The sequence below is a fragment of the Panthera pardus genome, unplaced genomic scaffold (genome assembly GCF_024362965.1).
Source record: "Panthera pardus isolate Hobbes unplaced genomic scaffold, ASM2436296v1 HiC_scaffold_8, whole genome shotgun sequence".
Taxonomy (NCBI): Eukaryota; Metazoa; Chordata; class Mammalia; order Carnivora; family Felidae; genus Panthera; species Panthera pardus.
Window position 1 is genome coordinate 147,940,486 of NW_026527013.1, and position 13,583 is coordinate 147,954,068.

General features: G+C 39.4%; 1 protein-coding gene across 2 annotated transcripts in view; it reads right to left on the reverse strand.

The window, feature by feature from the left end:
• CHCHD3 (coiled-coil-helix-coiled-coil-helix domain containing 3) overlaps window positions 1-13,583 on the reverse strand; it is a 279,336-nt gene that overhangs the window by 47,452 nt on the left and 218,301 nt on the right. For both annotated transcript variants that reach the window (XM_019452778.2, XM_019452779.2), the window contains one exon: window positions 7,756-7,826. In XM_019452778.2, coding sequence (XP_019308323.1) covers window positions 7,756-7,826 — 71 coding nt within the window. The remainder of the gene's footprint in view (window positions 1-7,755; window positions 7,827-13,583) is intronic.

Sequence of the window (13,583 nt, forward strand, 5' to 3'; positions counted from 1 at the left end):
CCTTAGGGAATAAAATGTCACCACTGCAGCTGCTATATTTCCTGCTCACAGCCTTTCAAATTAAAAAAAGGGAAAGGAGGGCCCAATACAAATGCAGAATTTAATTAGTTAGTAAAAGCCCAAATCCTTGCTCAAAGCCCTGTTCTTCCTGCAATATCGCATTCTTTTCTTCTTGTGTAAACTTTTCATTATGAAGGAGACATCTTTATAATACAATAACTCTAGTTATAATGTAACTTCTGGTAACATAACTCCTGCATTAGAAAAGACAGCATGTTCAAGTAATGTTGTTTTAATACAATTTGTGTTCAGCAGAAACCAAGTCAACTTGGTCATTTAGAATTTGATCAATGTGAATTAGTGTCTCACTGAGATAAACCATTTGATCATTTAGAAATTGATCAATGAGAATCAGAGATAAAACATTTATCATGTACATTTGGTCTATCAGAGCCATTCACGCAGCACTAAAGTACGTTATAAGTAGACATCAGTAAGTGTTAGAGACGATGTGCAGGGGACCTGTCAGCTGCAGATACAAATACATGTCCAACAGTATATAATTTTAAGCCTTTTGATAAGGCAAGTTATTCAATAAGGCAGCTGGAGTCACTGAAAAATTACTGGAGCTCAACTTTGGAGAAACCACAAAGAGCAGCACAGCGAAAGTAAACAGCTCAAACTTTCTGAAATAAGTTTTAATTAAAAGCAAAAGGCAAGTAACATAAATTTACTTGGCTAAACTTCTAGACGAGTTTTGAGACTATTAATCAGAGCAAACTTTGTACCTGCGGTACAATTAGTTCTATTAATCTAGTATTTCCAAGTTGAAGTCAAGTTGACGTTCAGGCACACTGGCTTACGCATCTAACAGAATTATAAATTTGCCAGTCAAAACCTTATTTAATTATTTCACGGCCAATTAAGCAGGATCTTTAAACACTGTTGCTTAAAACTGTCCATGATCCCATGTGTAATTATAGAGAACACGAGAAACACCTGCTGATACCACTGGCCTGTCATCCTCAGCTTCTCTAATTCATTTGCAGTATAGCTATTAAAATCATACACCCAAAAGAGAAACAAAACAGTACTGCCAGTATAGAGGCGCAGAACTTGCCACCCCAAAATATGTCCCTCTGGCATAGGATTAGTTTTGGTTGATCATTCGGAAAAAACACACGCCAACGCACGAGAAGCTCTGGAAACCAAGGAGAAATTACCCTCTCGCAAGAGACGTACCCATGCATAAGGGAAACCTCCATGGGTGGGGGGAGGTCTCCCTTGCTGTACCAGGAAGAGGGGGGATGACTCAGTCTGCAGAAAGTCCTCTCTCAATGGAGAAGACAATGACTTAAGTCTGCATAACCACCTCACCCTTGTTGACTGTGCTCCTGTAACTGATTCTGTACCTCTAACATCTTTTGTCTTTAGCTGAAGACAGTCGGTATTTAAGTTGATGCTTTGGGCCATTTTGGAGAGTTACTCAGTTTTTCCAGGTCTCTTTCACATATACATGTCGCTACTCTTTGAGTTGTGTTCTCCTGTTAATTGGTTTTACACAAATTTAATTATTCAACCAGCCAAAGAACCCAGAGGAAGGGAAAACTTTTCCATCCCTACATCAGTCAAAGTGAAACCTAATAAAAGCAAAACAGTTTAAAGTTAAAGGATTTTACATTGAAGAAAACTTTGAATATATGGTAATACTTACAAAATCCATTTTATCTCGAGGAGTTTTGCACAGCACTCCTCAGATACTCTAAAATCACCTCAACTTCTTCCACAGGGTGACTAATCTTTTAATACTTTGTAAGGATAGCCCAGGCTTCTTCCACGAGCCTAAATTTATAAGTCGGGCTTCAACAACTTCGTTCAAGGATAAAAGTGAAAACCCCTTCTGAAGTCAGGCACACAAAGGAGTATTAGTAGTGCTCACATCCAATCTCAGAATCACACTCCTTCATCTTTCAAAGAAACAGAAGCCACGCTGAAAAGTTACACCTCTAACAAAAGGATTCCAGGACTGTTTTCCACAGACCTACGTCACTTCCCACATACACATTTTCTCCTTTCTGGAAGGTAGAAATGGGCCACTTCATTATCTAAGACAGGATGGGAAAGAAACATCAGTCATCTTTAAAATGCTTTTCATTTGGTTGATAGCGCACGTCTTCACGAGGTTTTCCACTGCCTTCAACATATTCCTATTTCTTTGATATGTGCTTTTACATTTGCTTGATATTAGCTTTTAGATTTAAAAAACAAACAAACAAACAAACAAACAAACAAACAAACAAACAAACGCACGCGTGGAGCGCCTGGGTGGCTCAGTCGGTTAAGCATCTGACTCTTGATTTCAGCTCAGGTCATGATCTCCGTTTGTGGGATGGAGCCCTGCGTCCGGCTCGGCTCTGCACCAACAGTGTGAAGCCTGCTTGAGACTCTCTCTCCCTCTATCTATCTGTCCCTCCCCTGCTTGGGCATGCGCTCTCTCTCTCTCTCTCTCTCTCTCTCTCTCAAATAAAGAAACATTAAAAAAAAAACCCTCATATGTACAAAATACACTGGTAACAATGGTTCAGCTTTGCAGGTGTGGCATTCAGGCCCTACTGAACCCCAAAGAGGTCTGACTGTGACAGGGATCGTGAAGCAGGGCCCCTGCAGCACTCTTCCCCTACTGCTCTGCCACACCCCTCAGGGCGCCCTAGGTCCCCAGGGCTTCACACTAGGTCACCGGGTCTCCCGCTGGGCTGGGGGCTTCCTGAGGATAAGAACCCTTTCGGTAACCTTTTTTGTTTAACATCATGTAGATTTTGTCTGGAAGCATACAGAAACTTCTCCTGTGGTGCACAGCTGCGTAACTTGAACTGGACATAATAATAAAATTATATCATCACAATATATTTAACAATGAAAACTAATAAAATCAAATACACACTGAGCATTTACCTTGTGCTAGACCAACGCAAAGCACCGTCAGTGTAACATTACGTGATGTATTAGTTTGTTTAATTAATGACCTATCAGGTGGAAAATAAGGATTAATATGGAACGTAATTCTCGGTATGCTGAGCTATGTGACACAGTACTAGGGTACTAGCAGCACGTAACTAAGAATTAGCACCATAAATGGCTCTGTTTAACACATATTAACAAAGGGTGATAAAAGGTGACTGGAACTGCTAACAGTGACTTTTTAGTTGGACTGGGTGAGTAACGGTTACCTTTTGAATAAAAGCTAGACGTAAAAAAAAAGAAAAAAAAACTGCTGGGTTTGCTAAGTGATTTGGGTTTTATAGATAAAATCTTAAAGCGATTGTGGTCGGGAAAAGTTCTTGCAGGAAAATAAACAGCCCACACTCTTAATCTCCAAATTGATTCTTGCTGAAAAAAATGGTAAACAGTATTTTTAATAACTTATTAGGGACATAATTATTCCATTACAGTAGAACTAATTTGGGGTTTTTCAAATGCTCTTTATTGTAAAGTTCTGTCTTCCTCCTGCTCTCTCTGGTGGACTCTGAGTTCCACACTGGCAAGGTCCTACCTGTCTCCTCAGAGCTATGTACTCAGAACTCGGAGGGCATGTCACACAGAAGCTCTCTGAATGAATGACGCGGCAATAAAATAGGAGGAAAAATCCCATTAAATCTAAAGTGTTTCAATGGGTTCCTGCCAAAACTATAAACTGAAAGACTGAAGGGTGAGTTAATATTTAAGCATCCTTAAAATAATTCCATTAGCTATCCTGGCGGGACGCATGGATGTGACTGGTGTTTATCACGTGCCACCTCAAATGCTCTTAGCTTTCTTTCTCTTTACAATGATTTTGTGTGGGGGCGCCCGGGTGGCTCAGTCGGTTGAGCAACTGACTTCGGCTCAGGTCATGATCTCACGGTTCGTGGGTTCGAGCCCTGCGTTGGGCTCTGTGCTGACAGCCCAGGGCCTGGAGCCTGCTTCGGATTCTGTGTCTCCCTCTATCTCTGTTCCTCCCCTGCTCCTTCTCTGTCTCTCAAAAATAAATAAACATTAAAACAAAACAAAACAACTTTATAATGATTTTGTGTGCCCCTCTATCAAGTGAGTAATAACACCCTTGAAATTGCACTTTAAAAAGCTTCCATCTCCTGTAACCAAGATGCACCCAAATGAACACTCCCGTCAAATAAAATTAACTAAATCCTCCCCAAAGTTCTTCAGAGCCTGTTGAGATCAACAATGCTGAAATCAACAATGTCATGCAATGAAAAGGATACGGTATACTGCCTTGCAAAAGACTGAAGCTGCCAGGATTACCTGAGATGCTCAGATCTCTAAGGAGAAACAAAGTTCCACTGAGTAACTTCTGTGCCTTCAAAGATGGTAAGCATCTCTTATAGCCAAGGCACTATCACTTCCTACGCATGAAGCTAACAAACTCACCACAAATCAAAATACAAACTTTCTAAGAAGCTCCATCTAGCAGGTAGTATTGGGGGGGGGGGTACTAATATAATGGAAGCCACTCTCTGAGAAACTAGCTCTTAAAATTCCTTCACAGTATGTGAAAACCTGGGGTTTTGTTTGTACCAGAGTTGGCCAAACTGCCAAGTCCAAGGGCAGAGTCTCCAAGACTGTCCCCACTCTGGCATCATCTGCAAGTTCAAGGGGTTCCCAAAACTGCTCCAGCCTTAATAATTCACTAAAAATATTCACAGAACTCACAGAAAGCTATTAAACTCACAGTTACGGCTTATCATGGGAAATGACACAGAGAGTTAGCCAAAGGAAGAGATACATAGGATGGACTCTGGGAGAGTTCTAAATGCAAAGTTTCCACTCTCCTCAGGATGCTCTACTCCCCAGGCATCAACCTGTGACAATACGCACAGAGAATCAACCAGAGAAGCTCACCCAAATTTCAGTGTCCAGAGTTGCACTGGGGCCTCATCGCATAGGTTTGCTTGACTGATCGCTCATGTGGCTGAATTCAGTCTCCAGCACCACTTCCCCAGAGATTGGTTTGACAACACATGGCCCAAAGGGCCCATCGTGACTAATGAAACGCTTCCATCACTTGGGAAATTCCAAAGGATTCCAAATTCCCTCTCCCAGAAGATGAGTATATAGGCCAGACCTCTCTTTGGGAAAAGCCAAATTCTTTACCACGCCAAATGAGAGTAGAATTTAATAAAGAATAATATCTTATAAAGGTAACAGAGAACGAAGCTGCCGAGGCTCTGATTAAAACTAAGTCTAGGGGCTCCCAGGTGGCTCAGTCGGTTGAGTGACAACTCTTAATTTGGCTCAGGTCGTGATCTCATGGTTTCATGGGTTCAAGCCCCGTGTCAGACTCTGCATGCTGAGTGTGTGTGGAGCTTGCTTGGGATCCTCTCTCTCCTTCTCTCTCTGTCCCTCCCCCAGTTGTACTCTTTCTGTCTCTCTCAAAATAAATAAATAAACTTAAAAAAAACAAAAACAAAAACACTAAGCCTAACCTACAGCTCCATGTTGTCTTGGAGAAAGTAAGTCAGCAAGACATTTATTTTTGTGTTCCCCGCAGCCTCTCATTTGCCAGCAGGCTAGTCCAGGCTGAATGACATGGCAGCTGCACAGGGCTTTTAGGAGAGTGATTCTGTTCATCTAAAACCAGATTTACCTCTCTCTATAAAAATCGAGCCTCCATCAGTTTTCCAATCTGCTAAACCTCTATTCCTGGTTTTCCCTAGTGCCTAAATCCAGGTGTCACGGGCTGAAGGGACCCCTCCCCAACCAAATTCGTATGTTGAAGATCTAATGACCGGTATCAGAAAGTGTATTTGGACAAAGGGTTTTCAAAGAGGTAATTAAATTAAACTGAAATCATTACGGTGAGCCCTAATGCAATGTGATTTATAAGAAAAGGAGACTGAGACACGGATGTGGAGAGGGAAGACAGGTCAACCGTGCGGGCACCCCGATCTCACACTGGCAGCCTCCAGACTGTGAGGAAATCAACTTCGGTGGAACCACTCAGTCTGTAGTTCTCTGTTACGGCAGCCCTAGCAAACGAATACACCAGTCACTCACTAGTCCAGGTCTAATCTTTCAGTGACTTGCTTGCACACCCCCTATCTTTTCTCTTTTACTTACATAGTCCTCCCGTTTCCTACTACTGCTTCTTGTTCCTCACCCCCTGGTCAAGCCTCGCATCCACTGTCTGGTTAGTATTACCAAAGGAGCACGGAAATCAAGCGCTTACCTGGTCAAAGACCTTCCAAAGACTTCTTGCTACATGAAGACCAACCTCTTAGCCCAGCAGTTATCAAAGGACCGTACTGACTTTTCCAACTTCATCTTGCACGAGAGTCCCTCTGAGTCAAACCACTGATCTTAAGGGATTTGTCACCCAACTCAAGAACATGATTTTCCTTCTGAATCCTTTCCTTTCCACCTGTTCAATATTCCCCTTCAAGCCTCAACTGAGTAATTGTTTTCCTTATGATAACGTCATAGATCATTCTAGTCAGAATTGATCTCCTTTGATTTATCATAAATTTTACTTATTTGAATAGCTACCCTCTGACAGTAGAGGAATACCCAGGGTGCCAAGTCAAAGATTCTCATGGCATAGAGACAGAAAGGATAACAAATGTTACGTTATCGTTAGGGGAAAAAGATAAACCATAACTTGAAAAATACATATGTAGAGTACCTTTTAAAATCAAGTCCAGATCCATTTTTATATCTAAATACTTAAGAAAGCACATTAACCTTTAAGAGTGAGATTTGTGGCCCATTCTTTGAAGGTCTCTCCCTGCTGACCTAAAAAGATAATTCACTAACAAAGACAAAGAGGTTTGTCTAAATATACCTCAAACTACCTTAAAAAAAAAAAAAAAAAAAAAAAAGATTTTTTTTTTTTATTACATTAAAGAACACACTAATATCCATTTACCATACAAATTGTACCACAGCAGAAAGTAATAAATAATGTTACACCTTAGGGTTTAATCATTTTATCAAAAGCTTATAAACATGCACCAGGAAGAAGGTCAGAGCCCAATACGATCTTTCAACTAAACCTGTCACAATACCTTTTTTTGCTTCACTAATTTGCACATGTGCTACTAACAGGGGTTACACAATAAAACTATTTATACTCTCAGGAAAATTCTGAATGATGTCTTCTTACCTAATGTGAGAACTGGCAGCAAAGGGAAAGTACAGGGCTACGGGTCACGGACACTTTGACCCATCAATTAGAACATTCATTTAAACATTCCAAGGATTAATAGAGGCAGCAATTTAACATCACCTTCATAATCAAGGGCAAGGTAAAGTCTGTGATTTAAACGCTTTCAAGGTACATGGGAAGAAATGAAAACAGCTTGAACATGAGAAAAGTGGTTACTCAAATTTGGACATGCCAGTCATTTTATTATATAAAACTGAATGGTCTCAATGATTCTATTAACAGAGATAGCAATTTCACATCACCTTCATAATCAAGGGCATCCCATCTTATATAATATTATTCCAAATGAAAACTCTATTAGCATTGCTTTCAACTTCCCCTTACTTCATGAAACTGAGTCGCAACAAGCTTCCATCAAATGCCCTTTCCTTGTATTTGGAGAACATGGATGCACCTCGCTACCCAAATACCCAAATACACTTCCAAGTATTCCAGAGGGCCCACAACAAGCCATCCACTATTCAAGAAGCAAGAACGTTGTACTTTGATCTTGTCAAGGACGGGAAATACTGTAACATTATGTGTTAAAAACTTACTTGAACTTTGCTTCCACCTCTTCAGCTGCTTTCTGATATTGTTCGGTGGTGACTTTGTAGAATTCTGAGCTCTGTGGACAGAGATTGACAGTAGAGTTTTCACTACTCGAGAGGGCAAAATGTAAGACTTACAGTTACAAAATAATACATAAAATCCTTTTTTTCAGCCATTCGAGCAGTAGGACAAAGATCTCTTGCATAAGTGACATAGATACTTATAAAAGTGCACGTAAAGGTATCCATTTAAATAATAGCACATCTGCTGGTATACAAGTTGTAATTAGAGTAAACCTTCATTGTTATAATTCATCATTATTTGATCCTTGTGAGAAAATTCTTCACATATTTGCCTATTATTCCAATGTTCTACCTGGGATATTAAAGGTTCACTTCTTTTTATACAGTATTTTTGTCCTCAAGATGGATTCTTTACAGAGTAGAATGTGTTCTATTACCTTCACATGACCACAAGAGCATCAATATTTATAACAAATTAATTAGTAAGAACAGGGTATGGGTTTAGGTAATTTTTTTACCCCCTAAAAAAAAAAAAAAATGTTTCCAGTATTACATAAATGAACACAATAAGCAACATAAATCAAGCTGCAATAGGAAAGGAATGCCTTTCCTGAGGCAGAACAATTTTAAACTATCCATTCTGGCTGGCTACGTTGAAACCTATCTTACTTCAGGGGGTGGCCTAAATGACCCCAAGAGCCTTCGGACTCAATGAAATACCCTGCAAAACCTGTCCCAGGACAAAAGAATACTACATGATACAGTGGTCTATTGTGCACCTTCAATCCCTAATCACTCAGGTTACACATACGTGACTTGGGGTAGTTTATTTTTTAATAAATCATTGTTGGTCGGTGAGAAAATGAAAATGAAATCCTCTTCACACCAGTGACCCCTCTGCATTTAACAATCTGGGTTGCCCAATGACAGTCACATCCAGGTTTGTTGGATGTAGATAAAATCAATAGATATGTGATTAGACAGCAGACTCGGGGTGGCTGGAGCAATGGACGGGTCACCATTTGAGATGATGAATGGCTCTCTATCAACCCAGAGGCCCCTACGATGCTAACATTTACTATAATCTTATTTGGGCTGCGATTTATCTTTCTTGCACCTGATCAATAAAGATGAACAGAACAGTTGTAAGGATCGATTGTAATTTTTTATCATTTTCAAGCACGAAGGTGCATTTCTGACATGAAGACAATATTCATGCAGGGCTTCTGCATGTTTTAAAATCACACTGCGAATGACCAACTTCATCGGTCTATATGCCAAGAGGTTTTAATTCACCTGTAGGTCGCAAGCTACCAAAAGGCCTTTTGTCTTCTCAGATATTATAACCTTATGTCGTATCACACCTCCCTTTCAGTTTTATTTTACAAGATTTTTCTTTCCTTTAAAATACACACCGGTCACTACATGCTCTTTTGCAACGTTTGGCTTAAGCTTTTTTTGTGTGAACCCTTCTAACAAAGAGGGCAGTAAAAAGGCAGTTACTAACCTGCCACTAACACTGATGAGAAACGCCCCATACTACTATAATAAACTGTCAAGGGGGCGTTATGATACTAAAGTTTCAAAATGCTGGCAAAGCTAAACATCTTGATTAATACTTTCAATTAATTTAAACATTGAAACAGACAGAGCCAGGACGAGGCTGACAGATTTGGTTTCAGGACGAGGCTGACAGATTTGGTTTCTGGTTCTGCTCTGTGACCTTGAGCAAGTCCTTCAAAGTCCCCTTGGCTTTCTTTTGTCACCTGTAAAATACGGATGAAGTAGCCTTGCTTATCTCTGCCAAAGCAGTTACAGAAATCAAATGAGATTGGCACAGGAGCTGTGCCACCTATTTTTGCAGAGTCAAGTCAACATACAAATAAAATAATTTTGGAGGAAAAAGCTAATTTGGGCAAAACTAATTCTGGGTACAAATTCAAAATGATCAAAGGCAAATATTGAGCTTTCTAACAAGAATGATGCACAAAAGTGAGTTCTGCCATAACATAAGTTAGCAAGCTCCCCTCTGCTTTATAATGCCAAATACAGGTAAAATTACTACTGATTTTGTCAAAGTTTCCCTAAGACGTTAAACAGACAAAAGACATGTACCTGTGCTGTCTGCAATCTTAGCTCTTAACTTCCCAAGTTAAAGTTTTAGGCTTTATTTATGTCCTGTATTTCCACCTCAGTGGCCAGATTCCCACACTGTATAAATCTTTATAATGAGGAAAAGTCCCCAGGAGGCAATGCCATATAACAACTAAGGGAATAAACACAAATATGCCCAAGATCTGTATGCAGATAGCGTTTAATTCATGTAAGTATATACTTATTCATTCAACCAAATTAGATACTTATTATCCAAATAATGTCCAACTTGGGGAAACAGATCTTGATGATCTGAAAACTTCTTGAGAAGCTTTCTATCCGATATAAGAGAAAAGAAAGAGTTAAATGAAAGGTCATAAATATTGAGTTAAAGTTGTGGATAGTGTTACTAGAGTACAGAAAGAGTAGAGTTTCTCTTTTGGTGGCAGAAAATATTTTTAAAAATAAACAACCATTAAAAAACAAAAACAAAAAGCTTGCCAATAAGCTTGCCAGCAGGAGAATGAATAAATACGGGGTATTCACACAGTGGAAATCTACACAGTGATGAAAAAGAATGAATTACACATACATGTGGAGCAAACACAAGCAAGTTCTAGATAGAATATTGTAGAGTGTAATTTATGTCAAGTTTGGAAAAAATGCAAAATAATCAAATAGGATTAGTAAATAGCAAATTCCACGGATTATCCCCAAGTAGCAGCAGTTTGGTGGTGGTAGCCGGGGGGTTAGGGGCAGAACACCATCAAGAAAGGAAACACAGTGGGACCTCACTGACTTGTTATGTTTCTTAAAATGAGGTGTACATAGCTAATTGTTATGCTGGTTATAAATGCCTGTAACATATACAAAAATTGTGTTACTCTCCCCCTCCTCAAAGGAACTAATTAACAACAAATAATTTAATAATATAGCCAGAACATAAAAACAGGGGTAGAGGGATACATGCTGAACAGGTTGGCTAAGTCAAGATTTTGTATATTTTCTTGAATGCTAACCTATTGCCGAATGTCCACAAATTACTAAATAAAAGCAATTTCTGTTGTGAAATAAGTATGGACTTACAGAAAAGGGGCAAAAATGGTGGAAAGTTTGTATATACTGTCACCCCCCTTCCTTTCACGTCAATGTCTTAGATAATCCCAGCACAATCATCAAAACGAGTAAGTTAACAATGCAACATTACTAGTAACTAGTATTAACTAAATTGCAGACTTTATTTTGCTACACTTTTTCTATGAATGTTCTTTTTCTATGTCAGGACCCAATTCCAAAGGTCATTTTGCATTTAATTGTCACAGCTTCTCAGTATCCTCTTGTCTCTTAAGACCCCTTGACACTCCTGAGGAATACACCAGTTGGATATTTTGTAGAATGGCTGGCAATATGGACTTGTCCGATGTTTTCTCATTAGACTGACGTTATTATGCATCACTGGGACAAATATCATAGTGGCAATCGGCCCTTCTCCAAACTGGACCCCAAACTACTCCCAAAATTCTAGCTTCACAATTGCCTACCGATCCTGCAAGGCTTCTACTCTGAACAGGTACTCACAGGTGGTAGAAATACCCTAATTGGGGTCCCTGGGTGGCTCAGTCCTTTAAGTGTCCTACTTCGGCTCAGGTCGTAATTTCATGGTTTGTGAGTTTGAACCCCATGTCGGGCTCTGTACTGACAGCCTGGAGCTGCTTCAGATTCTGTGTCTCCCTCTCTCTGCCCCTCCCCCGCGCGCGCGCGCGCGCTCTCTCTCTCTCTCTCTCAAAAATAAAATTAAAATTTTTTTTTTAAAAAGGACCCTAATTTTCAGAAAGTCTGTTTGTATTATCTATGTTGTCTTGAGATGGTAGTAGGTGTGTATATGCATCTTTTCTTATCAATTATAAATTACCGTTACTTTAATGTTATTATGGTAGCTAAGTTTGTTGTTATTTGGTCAACCCTACAGCTTGTAGTAAGTACACACATCAATTGTGTTTTTGTCTGATCCTTTAAAAAAAATTGTTTTAATGTTTATTTAGTTTTGAGGGAGAGAGAGACAGAGACTGAGCAGGGGAGGGGCAGAGAGAGGGGGAGATACAGAATCTGAACCAGGCTCTAGGATCCTAGCTGTCAGCACAAAGCTCGATGCGGGGCTTGAACTCACGAACTGTGAGATCATGACCTGAGCCAAAGTCGGATGCTTAACAGACTGAGCCACCCGGGGCACCCCCGATCCTTTTTTAATAGCCACATTTTGAGAACAATATGTGCTTCAAATAAGTAATATCCACATTCCAATTTTCAAAGAAGGTAGATATTATGTTATATATGTACGTATATAAAATGGCCATATATACCTGTCTAAGTATACCTACCTACCTATCTATATGCGTCTATATCTCTCCCCTCCAAACTTTGTTAAAATACTTTCTTTAAAAAAAAAATTGCTTTTTAATGTTTATTTATTTTTGAGAGAGAGAGTCAAGAGTGCATGCAGGAGAGGCAGAGAGAGAGGGAGACACAGAATCCGAAGTAGGCTCTAGGCTCTCAGCTGTGAGCGCAGAGCCCAATGTGGGACTCGAACCCACAAACCGTGAGATCATGATCTGAGCTCAATTCGGATGCTTAACCAACTAAGCCACCCAGGCGCCCCCGCTAAGATGCTTTCTAAGTCCTCACACCATATGGGGTAGGGGAGAATAATCTGGTCAGATGACCCTAAAAAAAGAACCAAAAAGAACAGGCAGAGAAGGCTGCCCATAATCTAACATGGTGGTCTTTCAACGAAAGGACCATTCATTGCTTTGTGCATGGTCATATTGTTTTTATGACTGTAGGGTCCTTTACAACCTAAAATTTAAGAAGATTTACAACCTAAAAATTTAAAAACATTTAAATTGTAATTAAATTTAAAATTTAAAAATATTTACAACCTAAAATTTAAAACTCTCTTTCATTCATATTCATTCTGTAGTTTCCTGCTCCATCAACAGAGGTAGAATAGTTGACATGATTTGTCCAGTGGAAGCATAAATTTGTAGCAAGTAAATCTTATTTAAATCAAATATTAAAAGTCTGTTATTTTCTTACTTTAAAACAAAATTTTCTTGTTTGACATGAGCATTAAAACAATGTTTTCTATCAAGATTTCCTTTGAGAAAGGTAGATCTTGTAAATTCAAAGTAGAATAATGGTATCTTTTTGATGTTTCAGCGCTATCAAAAATCTGATAAAGGCTTGTCTTTGTCAAAGATTAAGTGAAACGAAGTTCCTAGGAGGTGACCTATCTCCAAAATAACAACATAATACTAGATATGGGAGATGTGCCTGTCCCCTATGGTAGAGGTCAAGGCACCACTGGAAACGACAGGCATTTTTGTTTTCTGTATTAAAACATTTTCCAATCTAAGGCACTAGGTACCAGTTACTAAAAACACAGGCAGCAGACTGAGTTGGAGACTGAATGCTCCACTGTACAAAATGTTTAATATATTTAAAACAGAATATGTTGTCCACAGCACTCTGTACTCCGGTGAGCAACATACTTTCCTTTGGAGCCATACTGCCAATACAGCTCCTTCCTTATAAAACAGGACATGTCACCGTACCCCAACAGTTCTCTCACCTCTGTAAAACTGGGACAGTAACAAAAATGGCCTAATAAAAATCTCTGGGAGATTAAATATGATAATTCATGTAAAGTTCTTTGAACA